At 37.9% G+C, this 19,540-nt stretch overlaps 1 protein-coding gene across 2 annotated transcripts in view; it reads left to right on the top strand.

Moving 5' to 3' along the window:
* The window catches only part of PCSK5 (proprotein convertase subtilisin/kexin type 5), a 229,580-nt gene that overhangs the window by 8,483 nt on the left and 201,557 nt on the right, over positions 1-19,540 (top strand). For both annotated transcript variants that reach the window (XM_064736486.1, XM_064736487.1), the window contains exon 2: positions 16,078-16,182. In XM_064736486.1, coding sequence (XP_064592556.1) covers positions 16,078-16,182 — 105 coding nt within the window. The remainder of the gene's footprint in view (positions 1-16,077; positions 16,183-19,540) is intronic.

Genomic DNA, 19,540 nt, shown 5'->3' with positions numbered 1-19,540 from the left:
TTATTACAGTGCTGGACACCTTCAGAGGATTTTTCCTCCGTTTCAGTGTGTGTTGTGAAACTTGACAACAAGCTCTTTATTCCATCATGATCATACATATTCATTAGAATGTAATTCCTAGCTAATACATATGCTTCACTTCTCCTAGAACCAATTTACAGGCCTCCGCCCCTTACTAGAAGTCGTTTGATGGTCCTCGAGTGTTTAATAAAGGGGTCTCTGATGGTTGTATTCACTGAGTGTCCCCAGTATTGTAAACCTTGCCTGGAACTTCTCTGAGGGCATGTGCAGTTGTTTCTTGTAACTTTGCTACAAAACCTAGTAGGTTTCTTATTATATTTTTATCCACTGTTTCAAGCTATGTTTAGCATCCTGTATGCCTACTTTTACATTCTTTTATCTAATTTGCTAGTTAGTCTTTACGCTATATTTTGCAATTTCAAGGGAACTGAAAATTTCCATTTTCTGTGTTGTCTGTCAGTAGTTTCCCTTCTGGATAAACCTAGAGAATATTCTGTTTTCATTTATGGAGCCTTTCTTTGTGGAACAAACACATGTCTTAAGAACAGACAGGAAAGAAAATGCATGCTGTGTTGCACCTTTAAAGCCAGTAGTATGACATGTAGGGCATAGAGAAGTAGATCCTATAACATTTTTGTTCGCCTGAGCACCCTTATTGAAACAGACCCAAAAGGATGGAAGGCTGATAGAAGATCTGTCTAAATGCTACTACCGTAGGCATGGGCAGTGGTTTTAAGTTACTGACCTGTGCAAGGAAGAAGAAAACAAGCATCCAGTGCTTCTCCCTAACACTGCCTTCAGCTGTTTTCAGATAGGGAGTCCAGCCTGAACTGGATATTGTTTCTGCATGCTTGGAAATCCGCAATGTTTGCTTTGTCCAGATTCTTGTTCAGTCTTTGAAATAAAATGAAACTTCTAGCATCCGCAATATTCTGTGGCAAGGATTTTTAAGGTTTGCTACTCTTGTAACAAACTCTTCGCTAACACTACTGCTCTTTCTTAACACTGCTCTTTTGCTTGTTACTTACTAGCTTTGTTAGATGGCTACTGAAAGAGGTGGTGAAAGATGATTTTTGTCCACTCTTACACCATACGTGGTTTTTTAGACTTTGAATATTGTCCCCTAAATTATGTTGTAGCTAGGCTGAGGGGTCTTAGTTTACTTTTTGTTATTTGTCATAAAACTTAGGTTGTACCATATCTTTGTCCTTGTCTTCTTTTCCTACTTGGAAACTTTTTCAGATCTCCCTCTTTGAATAGAGGGAACTAGAGCTGCACAGTATTTAGTGTGAGAATACCTTGCATTATTCTCATAATGCCGTGTACTCTGCTTTATCCTTCATATGATAACTAAGTCTAGTATGTCATTTACTGTGGGGACTTCTGCTGAGCTGAGTTCCTGTGGATTAGTTCGCCATAACCTTGAGGTTGTCACTCTTTAATGGTACGGTACTGGGCAGCTCTGAACAGTGCTTTTTATGTGATATTCGGTTTGTACATAAGTTAATCTACTTTTGTCTATACTGGATTTCATTTGATATTGTTGTCACTCAGTTTTGCAGGGTCCTTCTGCAGTTCATGCACAGTCAGCTGTTGCAGTTTTTACATCTGTCATGGCTGATTTCTATACCTCATTGTTCACTCTTTTTCCCATGCATATATTTTGTAATGAAATAGTGTAGCTTCCAGAAGAGATTCTGCAATGGAACACAACAGAGCTCCATCTGGAACCTCCACTCATTGCAAGAAGCTAATTGCTATTTAATAAAAAAAAGTAACAAATTTCTCCTAAGCTTTGCTTTCAGTTTTTTTTCTTTTGTTTTGATTGCTTACTTCTGCGAAGACCTTTTGCAATGGGTTCTTAAATTCTCAAAACATTGTCAAAAGCCTTTTGGAAGTTCAACTAGAGTGTAACTATTTACCCATCTCTATCTATATGCTTGGCCTCTTCTAAGAACAACAATAAATTTGTAAGGCAGAATTTTCTTCTGTTTAACTATTTCCAAAGCAGTGACTTTCTACCCAAGTGTCCCTTAATTATCTTATTTCTTAGTTTCTATTCATTTTTCTAGTAGTGACTTGTAGCCTCATCTCACATCTCCTTTTAAAAGTTGACATCACATTTGTTACACAGCTGTTCTGAAAAGTGAAAACTGTTTTTAAAATGAGATTTTCAATAACTTTAATTTACGGAGTGTTTTTATTCAGTTATTCCACCCATAATCTTTCAACATTGTGAACTGTAGAATGTCAACTATTGTATCTTGAGTAACTGAGCTGAGCTGAACGGAGGCAAACAAATCAATCAAACAGTAAACTTTGAAAAAAATGGGATGCTTTGGTGGATATGCTGCACTCCAATGAGCCAAGCATAAATTAGCAGTTTTAAGCTGGGGAAGTGCCCCTACCCCTCTTGAAAATTAGTAGACCCCTTCTCTGCAGGATTGCACTGCAGCATAAGCTGTTTTCTCATGAGCAACTAAGCCCCACCTTGCACAACTGGCAGTTTTACCAATGGGGTGTAGAGTGAAACGAATGCAGATACACACAGAGGAGGTGTATGTAAAAGCAGATTAACTTCTTTTGTTTTTAAAGTATTCTACTCCATGAAGTATTCATGAAGTAGCAGTTTAATAAAGTCTCAGTAGTCTCTTAGTAAGAACATTGAAAATGTTTTTGCATGTACCCAAGTTAAATCAGTAAGGTTGACAGACTAGATGTATCCTGTCTCCACCACACAACACGAGCTCCAGCCCTAGCTAGCATGGCAGTATTAATTGTGATATTCTGTACAGTTTTCTTCTTTGCTCCTTTGTAAACAAAATAATTTGCTTTCCATGAATTGAAAGTGCAATATCAATAGTATTTTAGCCATACCTAACTGAAATAAAAGTTAACTCCTGGAGGGTACATGTATGACAATATCTGGAATTACTTGGACACTTCTGACATGTGCCCATCACCACATCCTGTCATTACTCCTTTCTGCCTGTCTGATCAGGGTGAATGTTTTCTTCAGCTTGGAGTAGTTTAGATTTCCATTGTCAGTAAACAACACACCCCTACCCACAGTCAGTTTTAGATCAGTGCATGATGAGGATTGCCAACTGACAAATCACAAAACCATCATCTGGAATTAACAGAGTTGCGGAGCTTTGTTTTCTACTAGAGTTAACTATTCCCTGACCCAAAAGGGCCCTGGACTCTGTTGGCATCAATAAATGGTTCTACCATTGCAACAGACTGCTCTTTTGGAAGCTTTTTTGTATATAAATGTCGTTCCAATTGTGTGAAATTTGAGCAATTTCCATTTCTTGCCTGGAAAACAGAAATATTAATCTGACAAACATTACTGCACAGTGAGCAGTTCTAGTGGTGGTTGAAATTTGTAGAGTTATTCTGATGTTTCTTGTCTTGTAGGACTCTGACACAATGTTTCAAAATAGAAATGAAAATCCATTTATAAAGAAAAATACATTGTTTTATCCAACGCATTGTTGTCATTTTAGCTATCTTTTTCCTATTTCAGTATTTTGGTATCAATATCAATGTATTAAATAAATGTAGAGTAGAAACTTTTATCCTTTCTCCAAGAAAAAACACTTTCAGGCATTCTCTCAACCCTGAGATTGTAAGATTCAGCTTTCCAAATGCGAAGATCACCAAAGAATGTTCTTTATATGTGTGTAATAGATAGGGTCTGAGAGCTGTAACTTGTTTATCATTAGTTTTAGTAAATTTAGATGTTTTGTAATGAATCGAGTGTCAGATCTCTTTGGCTTGTCTCTGTAGTGTGAAGTAATTTGGAAGCTTAAGTTAGTTCTTAGCTTAATGAGATTAACTACACTTAATCAAAAATATGGGCCTTGCTGGGGTCTAGGTTAAAAAAGGATTACGTGTAGTTACCATTAAATACAATAAAAGATTCCAGTGAATCCAGTGAAGGCTTAATTGAATCATCTCGCATTTTGAAAAATGGTACAGCAGGAGAGACATGTGTTGCAATCTTCGCTGCAGTGTTGTTCTTGCCTCTCTGCTGGGGCTCTTCTCCATTCTCTGCAGCACAGTCCTTCCTGTCTTCTCAGGGGCTCCTCCTGGGCTCTTGACCCACCCCTATTTATCTCAGTTACCTTCACGAGCTACAGCTGCTGCCCAACTAAGGACCCTGCAGCTGCAGCTCGTTTGGAGCAACTCAGACCCACACAGGTCTTACAATACAACATATATTCAGACCCCCACATTGACACACACAGATCTTACAATACAACATATATTCAGGCCCCCACATTTCCCCCCTTTTCTTTTAACAATTATACAATTACAATACACATACAGTTCCAGCTCTCAGGCTGCCACAGCTCTAGGCTGTCTTTAGATACATACATAGAATATATACATATCCCTATACAGTCCCAGCTCTCAGGCTGCCACAGCTCTCGGCTGTCTTTAGATGTTCCAAGGCTCTTTTCTTTAAAGGCCATATTCTTCCAGCTTTCTGCTGCTACAGCTCCTTAATTCAAAGGCCATATTATATTCTACAGTCCCAGCTCTCAGGCTGCCACAGCTCTCAGCTGTCCTATCTTCTATAGTCCCAGCTCTCTGGCTGATATTCAAAAGTCCCAGCTCTCAGGCTGCCACAGCTCTCGGCTGTCCGGGGGATTCCATACCTTCTCTAGTCCCAGCTCTCTGGCTGCCACAGCTCTCGGCTGTCCGGGGGATTCCATACCTTCTTTCAATGTTTGGTTGCAGTGTTCTTCCTCACACGGGGCACCAGTTGTTGTAATCTTCGCAGCAGCGTTGTTCTCGCCTCTCTGCTGGGGCTCTTCTCCATTCTCTGCAGCACAGTCCTTCCTGTCTTCTCAGGGACTCCTCTTGGGCTCTCGACCCACCCCTGTTTATTTCAGTTACCTTCACGAGCTACAGCTGCTGCCCAACTAAGGACCCTGCAGCTGCAGCTCGTTTGGAGCAACTCGGACCCACACAGGTCTTACAATACAACATATATTCAGGCCCCCACATTTCCCCCCTTTTCTTTTAACAATTATACAATTACAATACACATACAGTCCCAGCTCTCAGGCTGCCACAGCTCTCGGCTGTCTTTAGATACAAACATAGAATATATACATATCCCTATACAGTCCCAGCTCTCTGGCTGCCACAGCTCTCGGCTTATCTCAGTTACCTTCACGAGCTACAGCTGCTGCCCAACTAAGGACCCTGCAGCTGCAGCTCGTTTGGAGCAACTCAGACCCACACAGGTCTTACAATACAACATATATTCAGACCCCCACATTGACACACACAGACCTTACAATACAACATATATTCAGGCCCCCACAGACATGTATATCTGAATTAATATAATTTTTTTGTGTCACTTTTTTGTCTATTTATTTTATTATTGTGACTGCAAATAGCAGCTTTACATGGAATATTGCAAGTCTGTGCTAGACATATGCTATTCTAGAATAGAGTTCTTTGGTATGCTGTAATACTTCGCAAATCCTTACTAAATGTTACTTATGATTATGTAGCTGTTTTATTTCTTACTATATTTGAATGGTACATGGCACAAATATTTTTTTGGTCTTATTTACTCACTTACTTGCTTTTTGTTTTGGTGTATCTTTAGATGCTGCCAGAGAGAATTTTTTGTTTGCTTACTATTAAACTGTTACATGAACAGGTGATTCTCTAGTTGTCTTATCAAAGTCAATGGGCTTACATATGGAGACATAAATAAAGAATACTGACAAATCTAACTTTTACACAAAAAAGTATAAACTTTCTAAAGTATAAGCAATAACTAAGCAAAATAGATGAATATGTCAGTAACCTGACGTTCTGGACCAGTTGCATACTTCTCTGTATTTGGTTAAACATGTTGTACAGAGTGGAAGATACCAGATTCTGCTGGAGTACAAAGCTGAGGAAGTGTGATCTAGGTTAACTGTATGAGAGAGTTGGATTTACTGCCTACACACCCCACATAGATGAACTTAACTCAGTCTCAGATATTCCCATGAGCTACTTCTTTATAACTCTTTGGTAAATTATATCGGTAATAGAAGAGGAAATTGCTTAAATCAGGTCTCATGAGAAAGTCAGTTCAATGAAAACATTGTACTTCCTATGACCAGTAAGAGCTGAATTCAGGTTTGTAAGACAAAGTACAGCATGAAAAGGTTTATTGCTGGCAATATAAATGTTCGCTGTAAACAGTATGACTAGTGTAAGTCACCACATTAGTCATTTTGAACGGTATAAATTTCCTTGCTATTAATGTGCTTAGGAGTTTTATATTGATGTTTAAATAACTGGATGCAGATATAACAGTATTTCTACTGTTGTAGAAGAACTGCTTGGTTCTTAAATCTTTTACTCATGCAAGTAACTCCATTAAGTTAGACTGCTCTTGATTTATACCTCTGAAATTCATTAGTTTCAGCAGTTATTTCTGACTTGCAGTTTTGTAAGTGAGAAGGTACTTGATCCCACGGGACTGGGTAGATGTTTACAAGTTTCAGGACAGGGATGATGCCTATGAAATATTTCAGAATCAAGATTTAAAAGGAAATGAATATGCACTTTGTTTGTTGTGACAATTTTCTTGCAGTAGTTAAAAAAATAAAACCTGTTAGCTAAAAACCATTTATGCTTTTCGCATGAATGAAGTAGCCTGGTCAGAACTTCATCAAGCCTCATTCTTATGCTTTATTATAATTACATGTATGACAGCACAGGTGAAGAGACAAACACATAGCTAGTAATGTATGGTATATGGCAGTTCTATTTGTTACTTCAACAAACATTCATGTCACTGCATGAGTATGCATCCTCATTTTACATTTGTTTTGTGATGCAATATAAAATAGGATTGGAATTCAATGAAATAGAGGCAAAGCTCACTTCAGTTAATGCAGTATGTAATTTAGACATTTTAAATTACAGATTATTGAGTTAGGAAAGGGAAAAAAATTATTTCAGAAGGCAGTGGCAGTTTAGTTGACTCTTCAAAATTAAAGGTTAAAGGTATTTGTTTCCTTTTTGATGGCTTCATCAAAATGATGACTGTGGTACTGAAACAAACATGATCATATTGCCTAACGGCTTCTTTGCAGATAAAAAATATGTTTGTTATGACTTGAACTTTCAAATTCATGATGACTGCATTGAAGTTGCTTTAAGTACTGCAGAGGTTACTTTTGTTTGTTCAGCATAATAAAAATATGCTTTGTTTCACTCCTTTTTACTTGCAGAAACAAGGTGTGACTCACTGGGATTCACAAAAAGGGGCATAAACTACCAATTTATATTATGTTGGTTTTTGTGTTGAAAAGAAATTATACAAAAGATGAATGAGAATGAAGGAAATAATTTATTTCCTTTTGAGCATTTTAATGAAAAATGTAATGTTGCCTGGAACTGCAAGCCCATGGTCACAGGTTTGCTGTGTAACATTGCATTACTTTATTTGGCAGGGATGTGAGCTTCCCAGTTCCTGTAGTGCTCACGAGTCAAAGCTTGCAGTTGCAGTTATTAATGTCTGTAATTACTGCACTTGAATTTTAACATTTCACATGACAAATGTGGGAATGGCTTTCTTCACCATCTCCCCCCAGAGGGATGTTTTAGGCTGATATATCTGTTGGAGTCTACAATTCATAAAAATCCCTCTACCACTGTCTATCCAATAATAAAGGACCTGTGTTCATTAATTTTTAGCTATTTTTTGAACATCATTCTAGTAGTCACAACCTGTTTATCAGTCCTAGGGAAGAGGTGGCTGAAACCCCTACCAACCTTCAAAGAAATTTTTCAAGTACTGTAGCGACATTTTTTTCAATTTAATGCTTGAACAATCAACACAGTGCCCAGTTTATCTTCAGCTTCGCTCTTTTTATTCATTCTTAACATCTCTGACGGCATATCTGTATGCCCTCATCTATAGGGAAGTGTTCAAAGGGTGCCAGTACACAGCACAGCTCAGATATTGTCCTCCCATAGACTGATACATGCTTTTCTCAGAGCTGAAGCTACAACAGAGAAGGGTAGGGGTCAAGCTCAAGCTCTACTTGTGTCATAACTTTTGCAAAGAATATATATTTACTGGGGGCTTCTGTAACCTGCAGCATGAAAGACTTTGCTTCTCATCCACGTAGGACTCAAACATAATTTTCACAGTGTCTTTATTCAGGCAGCTTTTCCTTGGCTTTATTTACCTGATGGGGGTCTTTGGGATTTCTGTTTTTGTGATGTGGCTTCAATATTGCTTTTTTACCTGCCCTTTTAGAAGTAGCACCATTTTTAATTAAATGTGATCAAAGCATAATTTATTTTTAAAAAATCAGTTAACCTTTCCCACTTTTCAGAACTCAGTAAGGCAGAGTTCATGATTTCAATAACAACAGGATTTACACAAATATATAATCTAAAAAAAGTTGCTACAGTCCTGTTAGAAAGGATTCTTCCTCCTGCATAGTAGTGTACATTCAATTAATAAATTTTAGTGTGATCTAGCATGGATTAGAATTAAGGCTATGATACAGTTTGAACTGATTCTTTCTAATATCTAAATTAATCTTACCTGCTGATTTGTACTAAATCTTGTTTGTGTTAGAAACTTTCTGGGTTTTTTAAATGGTATAAAACACTTTACATTGCTATTTGGTTGTTAGGTTTTTTCTCTTTATTTTTCAGTGTAATTCCAAGTACTAAATAAAGTTGCCAAGAGAGCACTAAAGTACTGTAATTTCAAAAAGCAGAGTTTCATTTGACAATATTTGTTTTAAAATACAACTGTACAAAGTAACCTTTATGCAGAAAGTGTGATGTAGGAAGCTTTTTCCAATTCACCTCAACTTTTAAAAGTTATGGATCAGTTAGGAGTCTCAGAGGAAACATAACGGTTTATGTTGCTAAATCTATTTTATAATATATTTTTAGTACAGCATTTCTCTATATAGAAAAGTAGAACTTTGATTTTTAAAAATAGTTTAGAATAAATCTAACTAGGAATTTGGAACTCCACATTTAAATGTAGCTTTTAGTTTGCATTAAATTATATTTTAGAATTGAGACTATAAATGTGCTATAAAAGTTATGTTCTGTAATACAGTAGAAACTCTGGAAAAGTAAAATTATGAGAAAAACTATTTTTATAGCTGTAATCTCAAATCAAATAAATCAACTATCTTGGTTTGCGACAATGGGCACTCTGAAATGAGTAACATACCCCTTGATTCAATCAAGGGGTATGTTAGGAAAGGGGGTATGTAAGGAAAGAGATATGAGTAGATAGAAGTGAAAAAATATGCCCCAAACCTGTTTAGTAACAGAATGCCAACAGGCAAGGGAAATAAAAGTAAGTAACTTTTTGACAGCAAACTGATAAATCTCACAACCCCCAGGGAAAAAAGAGAGGCCCCAGTGCTGGAAATGCCCTTTCACAAGACGTGTCGAGCTGGAGGATAAGGGGAAGGTGATGCCACACCTCCATAGGCACCCTCCTTCTTTATTTTTCATGTGCAGGTGGTTCAGAAGGGAATCTTAATTTTTTCATTTGAACCATCCTGTCCTCCAGACTGAAGATTCAATAAACTGGGCTAGAACTCCTGCTTACAGTGTAGCCTTTTTTCCATCTAAGAGACTCAAAAAATTCTTCAGGAAGAAGGGGTGTATGTAAGACCAAGCCCAACTTGGGCTTGTTCAGTTTCACTATTCAAGAGCAGCAACACTTTGCAGACATCATGTCCATTTAAAACAAACCTGAAGAAAAGGGAATATGGGAGAAGCAGATATGAACCTTGAGAACAAGGTTCCTGCCTCTATCATACAGAGATATCTCCACAATATGAGCAGTTGAATTTCTGCTAGTTAACCAATAAAAAAACCCTTTAAATTTCTTATTATGTTTGGGAGAGACAGAGCCCTCATCCGAGTCTGCAGCTCAGATGTCTGAGCAGCTCTGCTGCTGTCCTTAAGGTGATCGGTCCTTCAGCCTCAGCGTGCTGGAGATCTGTCAGGGCTGACCCAACAGTGGGGTTTTGGAGAAAACAGCTGGAGACTGAGAAAGTGTGGTCACTGCTGTAGTATCTTACAGTGAAAAAACCCTATCCTAGTCCCCCCCAAAACCTCCACTACACAGTTCTATTTCTTGCAGTATAAGTTGAGTTTAGGTTACAGGTCTGGAATGAACATGGACCCTTACCAGGTATGGGTGCTTTAATTTGGGTGGATCAGTGAACAGCTAACAGCTTCTGCAGAGCTTTTTTGCCCCTAAAAGGTGAACCATAATACTGGTTTTAAGATGCTTAAGACTTGCTTGTCTGGAGTGATTCAAGGAGGAAAGGGAGTGGCAGTTTTCTGCAGTATCATTGAACACCGTTACGTGATAACGATGACGAGCCAACAGGGGTCAAAATTAAGGGCTATGAACTTTCCTTGTGAGATTTCAGATTTACATTTGAAGTTCATTTTTTTGCCTGGTTTTGTTAGACCTCTTAAGATCCCTACGGGCTCACTATTCAAGCTTGTCTTGGTCCCTCTTAATGGTATCACATTTGTCTGCTGTGTCAGCTGCCCCACTCAGCTTGGTGTCTTCCAGGCCATTCTGTCATTCTGTTATTCTTGGTGTGCTGGTTTTACCAACAGAGAATTAAACTCCAAATACGCCACTTGCGCCCACCCTTTCTGATAATGGAGGGACAATAAGGAGAGATTATGTGATGAAAATAACAATTTACTAAAATCACAATAACCACAGCAGTATCAATAGTAAAAAGTATTTAAAAAGAAGGTGGTTTACCCGCAAAAGAGCATTCACCACCAGGAACAAAGAAAAGCACTTCTCAAAGATACCACTAGGTGTGGTCTCCAAACAAAGCCAATATTTTGAGGAGAGCTTCCACAGCATAGTGTTCTCTCCCACCCTTCCACCCAGCCCAAAAAGAATGAAAAGCAGGGACAAAACAAAACCGGGAGGCTAGTTCACCTGGAAAAAGGAATTGTGCAGCTGCTGGCCAAGCTCAGTCCTCTGCACTTGCTTGAACTGCCGCCTCCCACTCTGCTGCCTGGAGCTGCCCACCTCAACACTGCAGCTCCCATAGTAGAGCTACAGAGGAAAAATGGGAGAAGGGAAAAAGCCAGGTGGGCAGCAGAAGAGACCAAGTCCTCCATGGTTTAAAAGCATAGTCCACTCTGCTTTTGTGACCAAGGCAAGAGTGGTAAATTCCCAGTTTCTGGCCCTGGCTTTTTCCTGCCAAAGCTCTGCCCCCCAAGCATGATGTAGGTGGTATCTAATAAACAATGCTAAAAACTCCACCCCATTTTCTCTTTGACTGGGACACTATGAAAATTTTTAAATGTTGTCACATTATACAGAGTACACCAGAAATTATGTTTTGGAGACAAATGAAAATGCTTAAATCCAAAAAAAGTGTAAAAGTTTGAAATAGAGTTGAAATTATTTTGTTAAAATGAGATGATAAGGGTAAACTTCATAATATTTCTTCATCTCTCTGTTTTTGATATTTTCTTCTGCCAAGGACTTTAAAACTTAGGAAATTTTTTGCAGTTCTAAAAAATGGGAAGTGTCATACCTTCATCTCCATGTGAAACATAATCCTGTGCCTATTTATAATTATTTATATTCTCTGCACAGGGGTAGCTGGTGTGTGCTTCTTTGGCTCTTTTAGTATCTTACTGAGTTCAGAATTATATCTGTACCTATCTGTCTTCCTTTCCAAATCCATTTAGGAGCAAATTCATTAAAGTTCAGGAGAAACAGGGAATCTTACAGTATGTCTTCCAGTTCACCAAATCAGTAGCATTTTGTTTACTACTCAGCCCTCTGGGAGAAGAGCACTTTGCACCTAGATGTTCAGAAGATTTGCTTCTTAAAAAAAAAAATAAATTGTTTACTGGGTAAGAAGCATCTCTTAGATTTTTGCCCAGTAGCTGGAATGACTTCCCTACTCTTGTTCAGCTACATAGAAGTTTCATTCAGTTTAGTTTCAGAGCTTAGTCGCATGGATCAGTTTGGTGATCATATAATGTGAATAAACATAGTATAGTATGTTTAGTTGTACTATAAATATAGTACAACTAAAGTGTATGTATAGATCTGTTGAAAATGTTTATCTACAAAGACTACTTCTAAAGATATTAGGACTTCTCTACATTCACTATCCATTTTTTTTCCTTTGGCCAGGCAATATTTCCTTATTTCTTTTCAAAGAAATCGTGCCCTCTGTGTAAAAAAAAAAGACAGTATAAGGATTTCTCAAGGATATATGAGTGAAACTCTCAGCAGTCTGTAGCAGTAGTAAAGTAGTTAGCTCTGGTGTTTCTGTCTTCAGACTACTTTTCTGTGAGAGTGCCTCTAGGACCTGGGAGTTAAAAGTATAAAAAACAATTTAACAAGAACATACACAATGAGAAGTTTTATTGTGCTGTAGTTACATGGTTTAACTTCCTAGTGGTCCAAGTAATTGGAAGGTCTAAGTAAATTCCAATTAAGGTAAGAGAAGGCAAAAAAGTTTTTAGTAATGCTGGTGTTACTTTGCTGTGAAAGCCACTGGCATTTAGTGAATATGAATATGAATTTAATTACACTTAAAAGATTTGGGCTTGTTTTAATTCCTTGTCAGTCATGAGCTAAAGCTGTAGATCTCACAATTCTAAATGATCACTATTATTATCAGAAAACCAATGGTGTTTAGAAGACATTGCATTGCAATTACCACACGTTATTCCAAGGGCTTAATTCTGTCTTCTCAGCCCAAGTTCTCAGAGGGAGTAGATCTGAACAAGGATTACAAAGCTTCATGCTGTCCCCCTTGGAATGGAAGCATGCAGATGCCTCCAATATGTTCCATGAATGGCTAGTTCTGCTAACTGTAGAACCTCCAGGAGTACAGTTAAGTAAATTTAGATAATCTCCTAAATTTGCTGGTTTGGATGCCCTCAAGAGTGGTGAGCTAGAGTTAATCTTCAGTAAGTAACTAAATAAATAAACACCTTAAACTAGTGTAAGACGAAACACTGAGGGCTGGATGATATTGAGACCTTTGTAGCACAAAACAGGATGGATGCTTATTTTTGTTGCAATATGGCCTTTCTGTTTAAACAGTTCTGTGAAGTTGTAAAATCCATTTGTCTGTCTGAGATGAGTCTTTTCAGTAACGTGTGCCTTCATAGACACACAGACAAAGTAGTGGGTTTCTAATGCACTCTGAAGGCAGCAAAGTCTACAAAACTTCTGTTACCTTTATAGGTTACTGGTGGGGTGAGTACACACTTTACAGGTCTCTGAAGACTTTCGAAGCAAGACTAGCATCACTTCAATCTTAGCTAGCACTAGCACTTCAGTCTTGGTTGAGACTAATGATAAGTCCAGGAAACATCCAGAAAGTAACTGATTACATCCCTCTGTCTCAGGGAAGCATGCCATCACTTTCACTTGCACTAAGCTTGGCACCAAATTTCAGTGGTTGTTATAAATAATAGAAATGTAGAAAGAGTTCAACAGTAACATGATGCTAGTGGACTGTGCTAAAGGCTTTTAAAATCAGAATAAACTTTAGTTGCTGTAGTCAAAAGTAATGGAGTAGAACAGAGTAGAAGAGAATAGAATAGGATAGAATAGAATTGAAAGGGATCTACAGTGCTCATCTAGTTGACAAATTCAGGGTTGACCAACAGTTCCAGCCCATTATTAAGGGCATTTTCCAAATGCCTCATAAATACTGAGAGGCTTGGGGCATTCACAGCCTTCCCAAAAAGCCTGTTTGACTCTCCTCTTGGTAAAGAAAGTTCAGTGTGAACCTCCTTTCATGCCATTCTGAACCATTCTGACACATCCCTGAGTCCTTGTGGGAAGAGATCAGCAACTTCATCTCCTTGTCCCCTCCTCAGGAAGCTGTATAGAGCAATGGAGTTACACCTCAGCCTACTATTCACCAGGCCAAAGTGCTCAGCCCCACTTCACAAGCTATGCCTTCCAGGCTATTCCCCAGCTTTGTTGGCCTCCTCTGGACGCATTCAAGGACCTTTACGTCCTTCTTAAATTGTGGGGTCCAGACCTGCAGAGAGTACTCTACATGAGGCTTACCAACGCTGAGTATGATGAGATAACCACCTCCTTTGTCTGGCTGGTTATGCAGTATTTGAGGTACTCCAGGTACTGCAGTTTGGCCTCGTGGTTGCCCACATACATGGCTGACTCACACTTTGCTTCATATCAACCAGCATCCATAGGTTGCTGTCTGCAGGGCTGTGCTCCAGCCACTTCACTCCCATTTTACACTTGTCCTGGTGTTACTTAATCCCCAGTGCAGAATCCAGCATTTCAGCTTTAAATTTCATCCCATTAATCATAGCTCTGATCTATCCAGATGCATCTGCAAGGCCTTTAGTCTCTCAAGAGGATCAACAGCAGCTCCCAGTTTGGTATCATCAGCAAACATGCTAATGGAGCATTTAAATCCTATATCCAGATTGTTGTTAAATATATTGAACAGAGCTGGTCCTAGGACTGAGCCCTGAGGAGCAGGACTGTTGACTGGCCACCAGCCAGGTGTAACCCAGTTCACTACAACTGAGCTCACTTGTGTTGTGGAGGTGTGCCAGTTCAGCTGGAGTTGCCTTTCAGAGAGGAGGCAGTATGAAAATTACTCTACTACTGATATACTCATTAGTCTTAGACAAACCAATTCCTATTTAATTTATGACAAACTAAATTGATTTAATGGAATGTTTTGGTATTTTTGTTACACTAGACATAAGTTACTCCTCCAAAATAAAGATATTGATGGACCACCCACACAGACTGGTGTTAATATCCTAGATCCAGTTTTCTCTGTTAAGTGAATTAATTTAAATTGTTGCTTTTTTCTATCAATGTCAGTTTTTTCTTTGTAGTCTACTTTCAAATTTTCCCAAGATTTTTGTTTTCTAATATTCTAAATATTCTTGGAATTTGTGAGTGACTTACTTCCAGTTCTCTTCAAGTCTTTACTGCTGAGCTCTCAAGTTTCCTCCATGTGTATTCTTACAGATGCAAATTAAGAAATCTGAGGGGTTTTTTAAGGTGAAAGTTTTCAAGTGTTGCTCCATCCTCATTGGTGATATCATTTAGCTCTATTTGGAAAGCCAAGCTTGTTTCATGAAGTCACTGAGTTTTAACTTGAAATTACAGTAGTCTCAATTGTCCCTTTTTTGCTTATCATTGAGGAACTTGAAAGTAAATTAGGAAATATCTTACAAAATTTGCAGTGTGCTAGTAGGTAAAATTCCAAATGAGCTGGAGGGACATTCTCCCAAAGACAAGGAGCTTGAATATTTGTAGGTGAGTGAAACTGAAGTTTCAAGTTAAAAATGAAAAATGGAAGCAGACATATTGATGACTGTGGAAAGGAAGATTTATTGTTCAAATTGTGAACGCCACGTCACTTCAGTATTTGTATTTCTATTGTGTACTGAAGGGATGAGTAAGAAGCATTTTTATTGCACCATTTGAAATTTGCATATTATCCTATGAAGTTACTATTTCCATCTTTCTTTATTGTACTTTTTGCTCTCATTTGATTGAACATGAAAACTATTCCTGTTGTGTAGTCCAATGCTGTGAATGTCCTTTTTATAGTTTAATTATGTAAGTAACCAAGTCTAGTGTGTTTTACAGTACATTTCGTTAAGCAAACTAAATGGAATGCCATTTAATGATTTTTATACTTGCTGTTTGAGGACAAGTTTGGATATAGATTGATATAGAATTACCTGAAGTACTGCATATAAATTAAACATTAAAAAGGTAGATATAGCCAGACTAAGCAGCTCAGTTATAATCTTTGGTTGTGCAGTTACTGCCTCAAGGATACTTCATTTACTTCATATCATATGTCCTTCTTTTGAAAGATGATCAGTGGGGTCAAGTAACATTTCAGCTCAGAGGAAATTGCATAATTTATAGACTTTCCAAAATGAAAAACAGGAAACCAGTTTCATTAAATTAAGTCTTCCATTCCTTTTTTTTCTTTTCTGCTCTTACAGATTGGAACATTGAAGGACTACTACCACTTCTACCATAGTAAAACAATTAAAAGGTCAGTTCTCTCAAGTAGAGGTACCCACAGCTTCATTTCAATGGAACCAAAGGTAAGAAAATCCATGCATGTGTCTGAGGAAAAAGCCTTTGCATTTTTTATATGAAATACTGTACCAGAGGACATTCACCTGAATGGCATATAGCATTACAAGAATTACCCTATCTGTTTTCTAAGGTTCTACTTCTCATTAAAACAAAGTGAAGAAGATACCATGCTATTAAGTATATGCTATTCTTGGAACAGAAAGTGCACGATTGTTCCTAGATGAGTACTTGAATTTTGATAATGCACTAATTACTGTGCTTCTCTGCAAAACCACACACGTAAGATCTATGTCTGCAGATTTCTTCTGTGAAGCAACCAGCTTTAAAAATAAAAATGGGCAATGTGGGATAGTACACTGTTCAGAGGAAAGTTTATCTTGCTTTTTTTCTTGTCTTCTTCTGGACTTGGTCTACAAGGGATTAAAAGGAGTACTCTTTTCTGTGGTCCTTTTGGTAATCTTAATTTTAAGATCTGCATGAAAAATGGTGCCTTTTTTGTAGCATGCACTATAATAGGTAACTGTCAACGCAATTTAATTATTGATTTATAGTTAAATATAATATCTTCATGTATCCTACCCACAACACACTTTTGTTTGAATTCTTTAGTTTCAGTGATTAGTAGCTTATTCACTGACTGCAGAATTGTAGTACCTCTGGTTTTCTTTTAGAAAAAAAGTTTGTTGAGGATCCCATTAGCTTTTTTATGCTGTTCATGCAATGAAGTCTTGCCAACAAACCCCCAGGCCCCATGTGTGGTAATAACAGAGTCAAGCTTTTTTAAATTATTGGATGATGAATGTTCTCAGTGAAGGGTTTGTCAGGTTTTACTCAACAAATCATTTATGAGAAGTAAAAGTTACTGGTGAAAGAGTTTGAGCACTGTACAAATTGAGCATCATAGAAGAATACTTCTGCCATCTGGAAAACTGTGTTTAGGTCTGAAGTTCCTCTTGAGGATGGGACAAAACTAGGAATGTACACAAAAAAACTGTGCTCAATGCTCTGTTGATAGGCCTGAACTGCTTAACCCTTTGAGAGCACCAGCAGCTCTGCTGAGCAGTGTATACTGAGGGTTAGCATAAACCCTCAGTATACTGTATACCCTTTTATACTACCCTGAAGGTAAGTATAGGTAAAAATGCAAAAGGAAGAGTAAGTGTTCACATCTGCATCAGTCCATGCTCTTTCCATATGCGCAAAGGTGGAGCAATTAACACACCAATGCAGGAGTTGCATGCATGTACCACTGTAAACGGTGATGTTACACCCAGCTTCCAGATACTCTATCTGCACCTCTGGCAGGCAGTCCAGACTCCTTTGGCTAGAATAGTGAGAGAGACTGAGGCAGAACACAGCAGAAAATCAAAATGATCATTTGTTTATTATGCTGTTTAGGTCTTGTCTTCAATCTGTGCTGCTTTTGGTATAGACTTTCTAAATTTCCGAACCATTATCTATCACTTCAATATTGAGAAGTTCTAGTGAGGGTTGTACAAGGTACCCAACCCTGTTTATCATTCTGTACCCAAAGAGAAGCTGATGTTCTAATAACTAGATCTGGCAAGAAGTGTTTTTATGATTCACTTTGTGACTGCTTCACTGAACCGAGGTTTGGGAACTCTTATGTGGCCGTGGACATGTCAGTAAATGGACTTGTATTTGTAGCATAAAGGCAACTTTGTCCTCAGTGTGTATAACATTTAATGATTATTAAAGCAGACTGGCAAGTTAATTACTCTATATAAGCTAGTTCTTTTAAAACAAAAGGTGTAATATTATATATCAGGCACATTTCATTGCTGTGAGAATTTGCAAGTACTGCACACTACTGTATTTATGAGTGGAATGGTATCTAATGCAAATATTTGCTGCAGATTAGTCAGCGTGACTATTTGGGAACAAAGAAACACTGAGGTTTGTTTACTTTACAAATAATTTAATGGTAATTAACTTAATGCTGAAAAAGCTCTCCCTTTTACATGCACGTGGAATTAGCCTGTTCTGTGTTGCATCAAACATGGATCATTAATTTGTTCCTTTACAAAATTTTTAACGATGGGATTCTGATTGAGTAGCCTTTTGTTATGTAAATAGCCTGCATATAATGGAAGAAATGATGAATTTTGGTATTTCTGAATTATTTTAATGGATAGTGTTTGATGTCATTGTGTGAATGCACAATGAAAGATGTAGAACTAATAGAAAATCTTGTTTTTGTGGATTTAAATTAATGAATTGTTTTGAAAATCTTTTGTTTGATTTTCTTCTTCTGGAAAAGCCTCTTGATACTGTTATAAACAATATGAATAAATGCAACAGGGAACATAATAACTGGGATGTGGCACATAGTGCTGTGGCCTAGTTAACAAGATGGGGGTTGATCAAAGGTTGGACTTGGTGATCTTTGAGGTGTTTATCAGCCTTTTGTGATTCTGTGATAAACTAAAGACGTGGGTTGCACATTTTGACACTTTCCCCAGCGTTAGCCTGTATTAACCTCATATCATCTGTATTGAGATGAAAAGGTAAAGGATATGCAGTATAACACAGTTTTGTCAATTGTCATCCACATCCTTACCTCGCAGTGCTGCGTGTTGTCATTTAGCGAAGAAAAAGATTAAACAATTTTAGGAAAAAATGAATGAGAAAGGCTGTAATTCCCTTAACATAGATTGTAATGGAGAAAATTTGAAATGTGGCTTTTTTCTCATCATCTTTCTCAGCCAGTGAATAGTTATGTGGTGTTCTGCGTGTCCTAATGGGAAAACACTGAAGTGGAAGAAGTCTGTGGATTTAAAGGAGACACCAAAGCCAACTGAATGAAATCTATCAACAGAGGTTTCTGGTCTCCCCAGCCAGATGTGCTGTTTGTGGTTGGCCTTTGGCAGGCGTCAATGAGAGTACCACACCACGCATCAAAAGCTTTTTTTAGCTTCACAGTTTGATCTGCAGAGTTATTTTGGTGATACTACAATGAATGAAACAATAGGAGTAGGAGCAAAAGATAAGTGGGAAGATGTACAGAATAAGTCCATAGTTGAAAGGTATCAGGAAGCTCTAATTCAGCTATTAAATAGTTGAGTGTATTGATGGTAGACAATCTACTGAAACCAGACTATTACAGCGTTTCTAGGACTGAGAAGGAAGAGCTGAGGCATGCCTCTGGGCTTGCTGCAGTAGTGAAATCAAGAGTCACAGAGTGGGAAATATTTTAAGCAAAGATTGAAACTGCAGTCTGAAGGCCAGACTTTTCATCAATAAAAACAATAAGGGAAATCAGGTGGAGCTTTTCTATTAGTAAAGAGATTGCAATTCCAATGAAATGTGAGAGTTGAAGTGTGTATGCATGACAATAGTACA

This window comes from Zonotrichia leucophrys, chromosome Z (assembly GCF_028769735.1).
Source record: "Zonotrichia leucophrys gambelii isolate GWCS_2022_RI chromosome Z, RI_Zleu_2.0, whole genome shotgun sequence".
Lineage (NCBI taxonomy): Eukaryota > Metazoa > Chordata > Aves > Passeriformes > Passerellidae > Zonotrichia > Zonotrichia leucophrys.
The sequence above is the reverse complement of the archived record's forward strand: the minus strand, read 5'-3'. Positions and strand labels throughout refer to the sequence as shown.